Here is a 13,834-nt window from a genome sequence, read left to right as displayed (position 1 = left end):
AAACAGTTACGTGAGTAAGCCGATAACATAACAATTTATAGCTACTGTCTCTGTACTGAATCTATGTTTATTTTTTTAACTTGACTTGCTTCAATAAACATATATTATTGCAGATTAGATGTTTGCCAGATAAATTATCAATTTGTTTCTACAAAAGAAACTGAAAAGAAAATGTAAGAAAACATACAATTAAACACACATTCGCAAGTTGGAAACAACTGACCGCCAGTTTCAATGACTTATCTATCTGTAGATTTGCTTACTAGACATACTTTTATCACATTTTGTATGGAGCTTATGTATTTCTAAAGGTGAAGTTATTGAATGATTTTCTCCCCTCAAAAAAATTAAACAAATATGCAATGTAGCAATGGCATTACTGTATCGCTACAAAAAGCCACCGTGGAAGAAGACCCTTTTTTGAGGGAGGAAAATCATCCAATGACTTCTCCCGTCTTGGGCGAGGAGAGAGAGAGTGTCAGACTCTTACTGACTAAAAACCACCCCGTTCCTACTCCTGCTTCGAGCCGGAGCCCCGGTAACCCGCTAGGTAGTCCGCAGCTCCAAAGACTCTTAATAAGCAAATCCTAATGGGACTGCGATCAACCTTGCTTGAATTACCAAGCCTTTAGCTCGACGCAGGAGTAGGGACGGGGTGGTTTTTGGTCAGTAAGATTCTAACACTCCCCCTCGCCTCACTCAGGGCGAGAGGAGTCATTCAACGATCCCCCTTACCCCCAAAAAGTATACAAATCTACAGCTACATGTATAGTTTTTTGAAACTGACTATAAGATGTTATTATAGTGGTATTATAAATGACCTACATTAGCGTAACAATTGCTTTCTAACATCCTTGAACCCAAAGCTGTAATTATCCATTCAGGCGGTGTTTTGACTAAACATTAGTTTATAGTTAACTATTAAAACTATGTATAGTTAACTGGTAACTGTAGTTGACTATATATTTAGTTGGTAACGAGGTGGTGAGCAAATTTTGTTGACTGTCTTTAAAAGAAGTATGTAATAAAATCTAAGAATCTGAATAGGGTAGATGATTAATTTTTATTTTAATGTCCGTCTTGTAGATTATTTTAAAACATTAGACACGTATTTTTTATTTTCTTACGGAAACAAATACTTTCGATGATATATATATCGATTTAAAATGTCGCGTGACCTCACCTTCTAGGTACATTTTATACGTAGAAATGACGTATTTGCTCCCACTCTTAAACTTTGATTCGTTTTAAGCAAGTATTGTTATCTTATATGACAAAATAAAAAAATACGTGTCTAATATTTTTCCATTACCTAACTGACGGACTAAATATATTTTAAATTTTCATACCCCGTCATCATCCCTATTGTATGTAGATTAGATGACAATTTTAATAGATTAACTAGACCAGTCAAAAAACTTTGAACACACAAAAAAAATGAGTTAAATTATCTAATGGATTAACTTTTGTTACTTTGTATGTACTTATTCTTTAACCGACTACAAAAAAAATATCAATTCGACATGTATGTATAATATCTATGGTTAGATAAATAAAGTTTGTATAACGTATTCATGTATTCAAGGGCCCCGGTGTAGTTTGAAACTAATCGGGCGCCCTCGAAATATGTAGAATACGTGATTTAGATATTTATAAAGTAAATGTAAGTTTAAAAATAATTAAATACCTTGATCAATTTTTGATTAAATAAAAACATTAATTATTATGTTATCGGCTTACTCACGTAACTGTTTGACGAGGAACTCGACTAGTTTCGACTGCTCATGAATATGAGCCTCTAGCATGGCTTGAAACTAGTCGAGTTCCTCGTCAAACAGTTACGTGAGTAAGCCGATAAAATAATAATTAAATTAGTATGTCTCACAAAAAATAAAAACATGATTAAAATTCGATTTTAACACTATTAAAACTAGACAAAAACAGATATTATTATACATAACGAATTTAATAACAATTATATTTCTTTTAAACGTTTCAAAACACCGCCCGATACCTTTTATTTTATTTTAAAACGAATAATAAAAAAAATATACAAAAAAAGAGCTTAAAAAATGGCATAAAACATGTACGGATCCTGGTAACTATATGTCAATTATTTAATATTTAATAAATCGATTAAAAACTATTCACTTCTATATGTTTCTCTTTTAAAAATTACAAAAAAAAAGTAATAATATCAAACTCTCGACTCTTAAGGTTTTGAAGTGATTTAAAATATGTATTTTTTTTTAACTAATATTTTTTTGTAAAGACGTCTTTTTAAAAAATATCAGATTTAATAATAATATAGAAAAATCAATGTATAGGATTGAAAAATTATGTAAAATCCATACATTGAGTTTTTTATTTTATAAGCCGGTAAACGAGCAGACAGATCACCTGATGGTAAGCAATCGCCGCCGTACATGGACACACCCGCAACACCAGAGGTGTTACAAGTGCGTTACCAATTTTAGGGAGAATTGATATTTTGACCGACATTTACGTCATTATAAAAAAAAATATTAGTTTCCAAAAAAAAACACTTATTTAAAATCATCTTCATACCTAGAATCGTTCCTTAGTTTACTATGTGTGAAATGTTATAGAATTATAATTTATAATATAATTATAACATATAAAAAGGAGTTAGGGACCAGCCTATTATCCTTTTAAAACAGCCATAATATCTACAAACCGACTTTCAAACATGATTTTAGAAAAATATACTTTTAAAGTAACTAACATTAGTACGAGTTTGCTTTGCGTTGAACGAAATCGAAACGAAACCGCGTTCGGCGCTCTGATTGGTCTGTCCATTTGCGTCGGCCAATCAGAGCGCCGAACGCGGTCTCGTTTCGTTTTCGTTTAACGAAAAACAAACTCGTACTAAGGGTACTGTTAAACAGACAATATTATTTATCTTTCAATAGTTAAATTGAAATAAATGCTTAGATTTAGAGATAAATTTCGAAAATCCTACAAAATCCCACACACAGTTTAAAAAAAAAACATTAAATCACGTTAAACAAGAAATACTACTTAAAAAATAAATATGTTTATATATTATAAATATATTTATACATAATCTATATTAGATTCATAATAATTAACAAACAAAGAAATTAAAATTCTACAAAATAAAAGAAAACAACTTGAAAATCAGATTTCAGAGATATTTGTTTTTAAAAATTAAAAGTTATACACCTAATATTAATTAAAATTTCGCATAAATAAAAAAAATAGATGTATTATTATATAAATATAAAGTTTATAATTATAATATATATTTTTGACTTAAGCAGAGGTCGAAATTAGGTAGAGTTATTCATGTACTTACACTGATTTTATACAGCGAAACAATAAAGTGGATATGCCTCAAAACCCGAGATTAATTTTAAAGAGCAGAAAAAATCCCGTGATTTTTTAAATAAAAAGTTATTTACTTTTACACAATTTAAACTACTTTTACACGACGTTGCCAAACTTACATCAATGACATCGGACGTCCAAAGATGTTGCCACATTTGTAGTTATGTCTATCTCTGACGTTTTTATTATTATTTAGTTGTAATATTGTTGGCCACACAGAATTGTTCATTAGAAATCTCAGGAAGGTCCACATTAATATCAACATTTCGATGCAAGTACATAAATAACTCTACCTAATTCCGACCAATGCTTATAAGTTATATATATAAATTAAACAAGTATATTGGCAACTTTAGAAATTGTTGAAATATTGTTTTATAACAAATTATGAAGCAAATACAAAGAGGAGATGCCATAACTGGATTTCCCTTTAACATAATACGTGACACTTTACGGGGAGCGCGGGACGTTACAAACCGCGCCCCTCTCTATGTTCCATCTAGCGGTCCCATACTACAAACACTGCGCCAATAGGCTAGTTTCCTACTAGTCAAATTCAATACTTTTTTCGAAACGTCAAAAACTATATTTTCTATGAACTTTGTACGAAATACTCTATTATGACGTCATAAGTTTTTGACGTCAAATAGCAGACTTGTTTCTAGAAATTTAGCTAGGAAAAATCAAAAATTAAAAAGTTCATCATATTTATGAATGAGAGTGTGATTATTTTTGAATATTTTATTGTATTGGAAAAGTTGTAATAATTTATTTTTGACCCAGTCATCATCCCTATTGTCCATATTTTAATGTGACACTTTCTGAGCGCTTATAACCTATCTACACCTTTTTACTTATAATATCATTGGACAGGACCGTGTTTTGTGTCACAGTGCACAATCACATTATGGCATCTCCTCTTTGTACTTGCTTTATGCAAAAAAACTATGGTATTTCAACCATAAAAGATATCAGGAACTAATTGAGAACTAGAAACATACGTTTGTGTCATTTTTCGAAAACTATTCAGTATTTTAACGTTAAAATTTGAGATTTACAAACACACAAACAGACTGAAATAAATATATGTATGTGCAACGTCACGCCTTTTATCCCCGAAGGGGTAGGCAGAGGTGCACATTAAATACGGCATATACGAAATAAATATAATTTGAAAAGAAGCATATTATACTGATATATATGTATATAATTACATAATTTGTACAAATCCTTGTTTAATTTTATATTTATATGTATTATTAATTATTTATAAGATACAATTATTATAATTAATTACTATGTTAATAATTATCTGTGATTAGTATTAAATGGGACAATTAATTATTTAATTTTTGATAAAGATATTGGTGAAAGAATAATTCTTTTTTTTAACTCTTTATTTAGGAACTAGCGACCCGCCCCAGCTTCGCATGTGTGCAATGGTGATATATTATGCATGTATTATACATATAAACCTTCCTCTTGAATCACTATCTATTAAAAAACCGCATCAAAATCCGTTGCGTAGTTTTAAAGATTTAAGCATACAAAGAGACATAGAGACAGAGAAAGCGACTTTGTTTTATACTATGTAGTGATAAGTTTGGCAAGTTTTTGTATGTATTTTGACTAGAGACGGGAGTTCCCGTGTTTCATTAAAGAGAAGCAGGAATTTCCAAAGATTTTTAATCACTACATAGTATAAAACAAAGTCACTTTCTCTGTCCCTATGTCCCTTTGTACGCTTAAATCTTTAAAACTACGCAACGGATTTTGATGCGGATTTTTTAATAGATAGAGTGATTCAAGAGGAAGGTTTATATGTACAATACATGCGTAATATATCACCATTGCACCCATGCGAAGCTGAGGCGGGTCGCTAGTATAGATTATACACGAAATTTTTTAACAAAGAGATACAAGTGACATTGTGACAATGGGTTATAGGTTCTAGTAAAAAAAAAAAACATGAGAATTCCCAAAATTCCTGTTCAGTGTCTCTGCCTACCCCCATGGGAGACAGGCGTGAAGTTATGTATGTACGTAATATTTTTCCATTACCTAACTGACGGACTAAATAGATTTTTAATTTCCATACCCCATCATCATCCCTATTCCTTTTAAAACTAACTAGTCCTGAGTAAAAAATGTCTACTATTTTATTCTTTCACGAAATCAAAAATTTTAATATATTTCTTATATAAAAACGAAAAATCTAAAATATACTCCCATTTAATACTAATAACAAACATATATATCACAAGTAGCATAGTAATTTAACGTTTGGTCCCTTACAAATATAAAATAAAAATAAAAAATAATAATAAGAATAAAAAATAACAAAAATAAATATACGATCTATTTATTTATAATTTATAATATTCAACTACAAAGGGACCGCGCGCTAAAAAGAAATAAAACTTATAATTTATTTAAAAATAATAATAAAAAATATATTATTATTAATAGGTAATAATTAATTATTAACTATTATTTATTATTTAAAAAATAAAACGATATAGAGATTATCGTCGCGAAGAGAATTATTTTGTTTTTTATACAATATACCTTTTTTATTTCTTCATTAATTTTAGGTTTTTTCTGCGAAACTTTGGAATGTTTCATCACTGAAGTATTCTTGGGATGTCCTGAAACAAAAGAAAAAGATTTTATTCCAGTAATTCACGTGATTTCAGGTTTGATTCGGGGCTCGGGCAATAACATTACTTTTTACGAAATTCCCAGTAAAGGCACAAGATTTGTTTTAAAAAATACTTTGGCCGGCACTAATATTTTCTCATGTCGTAGGTGCGTTTACAAACATACAAGTATAAGAATACACATGACACCCAGACCCGGAATGACATTTTGTGGAATACACAAAGAGTTGCTCCGAACAGGTATCGAACCCGCTACACGTTGCACGGCAGCCAGTTGCCCAGCCGCCGTCCCACTGTGTAATCCAATGAAAACTATTTTTTCAGTGAGTCACGGGGTTGCTAGGTAGGATTCGCGTGTCAGTCAGTAATAATTTTACTTAAAAAATTCCCAGAAATATTACTAGAAATATAAATTACCCCCGGGGTATAGTGTACATTTTATGCAATGGATAACCATTGTGTTTGTTTATTTATTTAATAAAAAGAAACTCGGAAGAATCTAGTGTTATGTCCAATAAAACTATACATAATACATAGTTTCACTGTTGAATCTTATTATTGTTTGTTTGTTGGAACGGGCTAATCTCCAAAATTACTGGTTCGAATCGAATAATGATTTGTATGGAGCCTGCTTACCTCGTATCTGTGTAGGATCGGCGTGGTGTTGTAGTGCGGACTTTCACTGTAGAAGAATGGCCGCTTCATTGTGTTTTGCCCTGTACACAAACAAACATCATTATTATACTATATTTTATATTCCGAATGCGCTCTCGTTTCGATCTCGTTCAACGTAAAGCAATCTCGAACTAAGGGTAGGTACTGTAAAAACAAGTCAAAATATTTATTTCAGTTAATCCTCAAAAAAGGTACTTTTGGAACGTCAAAATAGAATCAGTGAAGCTAGGTGCCTGTTCCAAAATGTAGAGTTGTGCTAGTTAAGTTTGTGGAAGCTGTTGACCAAAGAAATCCTAAGGTCTAAAAAAGTCAAAGCGTATAAGGTGAAATCCTCTTCTCACTCGGAGAAGGTTTGAGCACCACGCTTGCTCAAAACTTCTCGCTTGCGCTGTGTGAGTGAGGTTACCGGAGGCCCAATTACCCCTCTTCCCAATCCCCAATCCCCTAATCCCCCAACAACACTTACAATTCCTAACCCCCAAAACGTTACCGGCCGGCAACGCACTTGTAACGCCTCTGGTGTTTCAAGTATCCATGGACGGCGGCGATTGCTTACCATCAGGTGATCCGCTTCTTCGTTTATCGGCTAATACCATAAGAAATAAGATGACGATGAGTGAGTGAGTGTAGTGAGTGTAGTGAGTGTAGTGAGTGTAGTGAGTGTAGTGAGTGTAGTGAGTATAGTGAGTGAGTGAGTGTAGTGAGTGTAGTGAGTATACTCACATAGCTGCGTGTGCGCGGCGAGTGCGTTCTGTTTGGCGATGAGCATCTCCGGACCCGGCCGGGGTACCTGCTCGTAGTAACCGCCTGTAACATACGGACATACATATTTAATACTATTTATACTACTATATCTATACTAATATACAGTAATTACGTCACACGTTAAGGGGGGAGGGAGTCGTTCAAGTCTTGCCCGAGTCTGTGTTTCCTGATGGGTATATAACCTGGGTGTCTTCAAAGCCCGAGTGAATAGGTTGCTTATGGGCAGACGTGCTCCACCGTAGGCCGCATCATCACTTACCATCAAGCGAGATAGCGGCCAAACGTCGTCCCATTAAATGTAAAAAAAAAAAAAAAAAAGTGTGGCTTTATGTGACAAGGGGGCGGGAGGGGTCTGAAATTCCGTGACGTCACATTACAATTATTATAATCCAACTGTTAAAACACAAGCTTGGAACTAGAGATTATCGAAACACTCAAAAAATTCTAGATGTAAAATTATAAAATGTGACGTCACACTAGGGAGGGGGGGTCTCACAAATGTGACCAATTGTGACAAGGACGGGGGAGGGGGTCAAAAATCATGAAATTCGTATGACGTAATTTATGGATGGTCCCGTACGAGGAAACCTCTTATGACTATTAATTTAAACAACATATTTGTTATCATCTTGGCTGACAATATACAAAAATGAGCGAAATAGGCCCTTAAGATAAGCCAAAAAGTGCATTTTTCCTTTGAGTTAATTTGAGCAGTCTTTACAAATACGGCATTATAACAGCCGCGCCGCATGTCCGTAACATTCCTAGACAACCTACAACATTACAGCTCTTCTGTGGTCAAGGAATATGGAGCTGTTCATACAGAATTTAATACTTGATTAACTTAATTATTTATTTTATTTAAAATTAATATTTTTCGCAGTATCTGTTTTCATTGAAATATTTAGTTGTGTAATGTGTTATGTTTCTGTGGACGAGTACTACTTGTAGTTTCATTTAAGTCATATCTCTCGGAGTGATCTCCATCTATACTAATATAATAAAGCTGGAGAGTTTGATTGTTTGTCTGTTTGAACGCGCTAATCTCCGGTACTACTGGTCCGATTTAAATAATTCTTTTTGTGTTGTACAGTGCATTTATCGAGGAAGGCTTATAGGCTATAAAACATCACGCTATGACCTATAGCAGCCAAGCAGAGCGGGTGAAACCGCGAGGAAGTAGCTACTACTGTATAATAGTATTATATGACTGGGTGTGACATACCCGTGACGTTGTTGTGGTTGTTGGTCGGGTAGTACGGACTGCCCTGTGGCTGCATCACGTTCTCACATCCTGGAACACATATATTATTATTTATTAGTTATTTTATAAATATTAAAGTTAGGTACGTTTTGATAATCAGTTTAATAAAAGAAAAGTAAAGAAAAGAGATATTGTGTTATTTAAGTCTTTGACTGGCAATAGAAAACTGTTGAAGGCAAATCCTCCGCTAACGTCGGTCACCGATGATCACCACGGCGATCAATGTGTTAAATTATAAGACTGATTTTAGTCGACTACAGATTCAGTATTTCACCATCTCCACATTTCTGGAGCTCTCTACTGTGGCTCTCCAGTGTCTCTTGCGACGGCTGGGACGTGAGGAGGATCATTCCCTCACGCGCCCCGCTTCCTCCTTAGTTAGCATAACTGCTTTGCAAAAGGAGACGGCATCCCAGTCCCCCCGCTCCGCACCATGGCCTGAATCAATGCCGGACGCGAGAGGTCGCCGTCACCGACCAAATATCCCGCCACTGAGCTCAATCTTCAGCTCTACGCATTCAACCACTGTTAGTCATTCCTCTAGTGTTGCGGATGTTAGGAGGCCCAATTACTTCCCCCTTTCCAATCTTCCCAATCCCCGATTCTCCAACAACCCTTAAATTCCTAACCCCCAAAAGGCCGGCAACGCACTTGTAACGCCTCTGATGTTTCAAGTGTCCATGGGCGGCGGCGATTGCTTACCATCAGGTGATCCATCTGCTCGTTTACCGGCTTATATCATAACAAATTCATTATTCATTATTATCATCATCATCAATAGCCTTTAAGTGGCAAAAGCTGAATAAAAGCTTGTTTACCGGCTTATACCATAACAATGAACAAGTTTTGCCTCACCATTAGGAGTGTCTTTCCATGGGCGTTTCCAGAGTGTCCATGGGCAGCGGCGATTGCTTACCATCAGGTGACCCATCTGCTCGTTTACCGGCTTATACGATAACAATGAATAAGTATCCCTAACCCCCAAAATACCGGCAATGCAGTTTTAACACCTCTGGTGTTTCAAGTGTCCATGGACGGCGGCGATTGCTTACCATCAGGTGATACGTCTGCTCGTTTACCGGCTTATACTGTGGCGACACTCTGACAAGTGACAGATGACAGAAGCCACACACAGACTATCGACGTGCAAATCAATGGATGACGTCACAAATATCCTGCATCGCACATACGAAGTTTACATGCGAATTAACACGGATAGAAAATCCCAACGAACAACAGTTGGGCAGAAAGCCCGCCAGGCATGATCACCTCGCCTGGTCGGAGGATCCTCCTTTGCTTAGGGAACTTTACTCTCTGTTCCCTAAAATACCATAAAAATAATGAAGCCTTACCATTAGGAGTGTCTGGCTCCTGTTTGACCTGGTGCTGTATCTGTTCTAGGATGGCGCGCTGCTGCTCCAGTCTCCTTGAAGTATACATGTCTGCGTCTGCAAGTAATGATAGAACAACTCAATCGGGAATCGAACTCGGATACACATGAGGACAAGTATTATCACACATCAACAGCCTATAAGTGGCTACTGTTGACCAAATGCTGTGGAAGAGCCATGCTTCCCCCCTTCCCAATCTTCCCAATCCCTGATTCCCCAACTACCCTTAAATTCCTAACCCCCAAAAAGCCGGTCAACGCACTTATAACGCCTCTGGTGTTTCAAGTGTCCATGGGCGGCGGCGATTGCCTCTTCTCAGTCGGAGAAGGTTTGGGCATTAATCACCACGCTTGCTCAATGCGAGTTGGAGATTATCATAAAAATACGAATCAAAACTGAGTTTGTAATGTATTAAAAAGCTGAACAGTTTGTTTGATCGCATTAATAGCCGGAACAACTGGTCCGAATTTAATAATACTTATGTGTTGAATAGTCCATTTATCGAGGAAGGCTGTAAAACTTCACGCTACAATCAATAGGAGCCGAGCAGCTAGTGAAACTACGGAAGTAGCTACTGTAGGATAGGTCCTTAGGATAGGTCCCACTTAAATACCATCATTATCCTAACCGGGTATACGACACCCACGACAAGATTAGCGGTGCTAAATCATTCTACTCTGGCGTAACGCCGACATATTTTGAAAACACGATCCCAAGTATATAGTACATATATGATGAAAAATACACAATTCTCATGTAGTAGTACTATTACTATTATAGTAAAAGGCACATATAGTCATAATACGTGTGTTTTAAAACATATACTATATATGAATAATATTATGGGAACCAACTATGCGATTGACATAATTGTTTAAAAGAAAAATCCATTTATTTGTAAAATAATAGCTTCGAGTCGTTTTAAGTGCGATTGTAGTAATACTAGGATTAAGGGTCTATTTTTTTTCAGTCATTCATTTTAATTAAACCTTATTAGGCACTTGTGAAACGTTAAATTGAACTGTCAAAGTCATCATTATTCTGTTTATTTATGTCTATGAGTTTCCATAAATAAACATGGTAAATATCCCGTCTTAAGTTCTAATGTTAGTGTTAGTGACCATATCAGTTTAAAAACTTGTACATTGTATAGCGGCATTATATGACTGCACAGTTGGCGATGTGGCTGGGCAACTGGCTGCCGTGCAACGTGTCGTAGGTTCGATTCCGGCACGGAACAACACTTTGTGTGATCCACAAATTGTTGTTCCGGATCTGGGTGTCATGTGTATGTGAACTTGTATGTTTGTAAACGCACACACGACACAGGAGAAAATACTAATATGGGGCAACGTTTTTAAAAAAATTACGTGCCGTAATGTGCACCTCTGCCTACCTCTTCGGAGATAAAAGGCGTTAATTGACGCTGTATTTCTTTAAAACTAAATAAAAAGACTTACCAAGTTGTTCCTTACTCCTTTCATAAGCGAATTTGTCATCATCCACATTAATGTCAATCTCTTGCTTTATATGACTTTCGTTAAAGAAATTCTGGTTTTCATTGATCCTGTGTTGCTCTTGAAGCATTTGCAAATTATGCTGTTGATTCCTCAGAATCTCCACACTATCCTGATAATTTTGGAACCCGTAATCGGGACGAAACGGTTTCTCGAAGCTCGGATACGCGTCCAATTTCGGATAACCGTCGACTTGCTTCGGAAAATCAACTGGTTTCTCGTATCCGTTTAGAGATTTTCTTTCTAAAGCGTATTTCTCAGCTTCTTTATTATATTCCTCGTTTGTTTGCGGGATGTAATCGTCTGGTTTGTTCGTGTAGTCTTTAGCTTCATATTTTTTGTCGTATGCCTGTTCTTTTTGGTAGGTTTGATAGTCGATTTCTGGATATTTCTCTGATACTTCGCTGTAACTGTTGTTCGGTTGTGAGTCGTCATCTTCTGACTGCACTGGATCGGTTTGCATGAATGCATCCTGTTTCTTCGGCTTCATAGAGGGATGGGGGTTTGTTATTTGAGGGGATAGATTCATTGTGTTTAATGTGGGGTAGCGGTATGAGAGCTGAAATGGAGAAGATTGTTTTTATTTTAAGAGTCTAATTTCGTAATAAAATTGATAGAAAGATAGATGGCTAACGCCCGAATACTCATGCTCGAATTTTAAGTTGTATTTAACTATCGTGCTATATCTGTCATTTTATAAAGAACTGATAGTGGCAGAACTACATTTGAGAACGTCTTAGAATTGAGTAGGGTTTGAGTATTCGGGCATAATTTTTTCAATTTTCATTGAAATGACGGTTTTGTAGATTATTTTAAAATATTAGACGCGTATTTTTTATTTTCTTACGGAAACAAATACTTTCGAAGATATATCGATTTGAAATGTCACGTGACGTCACTTCTAAGTACGTTTTATACGTAGGTATGTCGCATTTGCTATTTATAATATATTATCTTATATGACAAAATAAAAAAATACGTGTCTAATATTTTTCCATTACCTAACTGACAGACTAAATAGATTTTTAATTTTCATACCCTGTCATCATTCCTATTGTAAGATAGAGGCCACTTAACGATATTTTGGCTTTAACCAACTAAGAAGTGACACCAAAAGGATTAGTTAAGATTCTTCCATCTAAATAAACTAGTCAAGAGATGAATAGAGAAGCTATTGGATGATTAGGGGCCATCAATAAATTACGTCACACGAATTTCATGATTTTTGACCCCCTCCCCCGTCCTTGTCACAATTGGTCACATTTGTGAGACCACCCCCTCCCTAGTGTGACGTCACATTTTATAATTTTACCTACATCTAGAAATAATGTTTTAATTAAAACAGCATTTCCGAAATTTGTTTTATTTCAATTACTTTTTTTTAGTAAAATTAACATAACATGACATGAGTTTTTCGATAATAGTTCCAAGTTCGTGTTTTAAGGAGTTAGATTATAATAATTGAAATGTGACGTCACAAAATTTAGGACCCCTCCCACCCCCTTGTCACACAATGTCACACTTCGTCGACCCCCTCCCTCCCCCTTAACGTGTGACGTAATTTATGGATGGCCCCTTATCCAAAAAAAAAGCCAGTCAAACAGCGGATATCATTGCTGTGCCCGACAGGGTCCATAATTGTGACTAAATACTGTATATTTCCAACACCTGTGTAAACTCAGGCTCAAAATATTTATTTGCATGTTAAAGTCTTAATTTAAATGTTATGTACAGCTTAACGGACTTTTTTTTATATTAAATGGGCCGACGTTTGGACGCTATCTCGCCTGATGGTAAGTATGACTTTTTCAGGCGTTGCAATTTTTTTCAAAATGTGTACATTATGGATGCAATAAATACTTGAATACATGAATCATCACTCCACCTAGCTGGAGTAACCCTACACTACATTTACCAAGATTTTAAGAGGATTAGAAAACTATGTTAAAACGTCCTTCAGAATTATAACCCGTGCGCGACAAGATGAGACCTCTGTGCGAATATGTTATATTAAAAAATATGAAATAAATAATAATAATGCTAGTTTGTCGATGTGTATGTAATATTTAAATGTCAATTTATACTAATTGTCGACATTATTTGTATTATTAATTAATTATGAACAAAAATTATTTTGTTACACATTCCAGAGAGGTCTCAACTTGTAGCGAACAGGTAATACGATATTAA

At 35.2% G+C, this 13,834-nt stretch overlaps 1 protein-coding gene and 1 long non-coding RNA gene across 4 annotated transcripts in view; one reads left to right on the top strand and one right to left on the bottom strand.

Annotated features, from left to right (window-relative positions):
- Positions 1-13,834, top strand: part of LOC126912042 (uncharacterized) — a 186,540-nt gene that overhangs the window by 162,793 nt on the left and 9,913 nt on the right. The window lies entirely within an intron of this gene.
- The window catches only part of LOC118280449 (uncharacterized), a 50,687-nt gene continuing 37,909 nt past the window's right edge, over positions 1,057-13,834 (bottom strand). For 2 of the 3 annotated variants that reach the window (XM_050702198.1, XM_050702199.1), the window contains exons 4-9: positions 11,588-12,203; positions 10,089-10,184; positions 8,698-8,766; positions 7,431-7,514; positions 6,669-6,748; positions 5,070-6,020 (exon numbers count right to left, since the gene is read on the bottom strand). In XM_050702198.1, coding sequence (XP_050558155.1) covers positions 5,997-6,020; positions 6,669-6,748; positions 7,431-7,514; positions 8,698-8,766; positions 10,089-10,184; positions 11,588-12,203 — 969 coding nt within the window. In that variant the 3' untranslated portion in view covers positions 5,070-5,996. Of the gene's footprint in view, positions 1,313-5,069; positions 6,021-6,668; positions 6,749-7,430; positions 7,515-8,697; positions 8,767-10,088; positions 10,185-11,587; positions 12,204-13,834 lie in introns of those variants that run through there. The other variant, XR_007706646.1, reaches the window with a different exon arrangement.

The sequence above is a fragment of the Spodoptera frugiperda genome, chromosome 21 (genome assembly GCF_023101765.2).
Source record: "Spodoptera frugiperda isolate SF20-4 chromosome 21, AGI-APGP_CSIRO_Sfru_2.0, whole genome shotgun sequence".
NCBI lineage: Eukaryota > Metazoa > Arthropoda > Insecta > Lepidoptera > Noctuidae > Spodoptera > Spodoptera frugiperda.
This window is presented reverse-complemented; position numbering and strand designations above follow the sequence as displayed.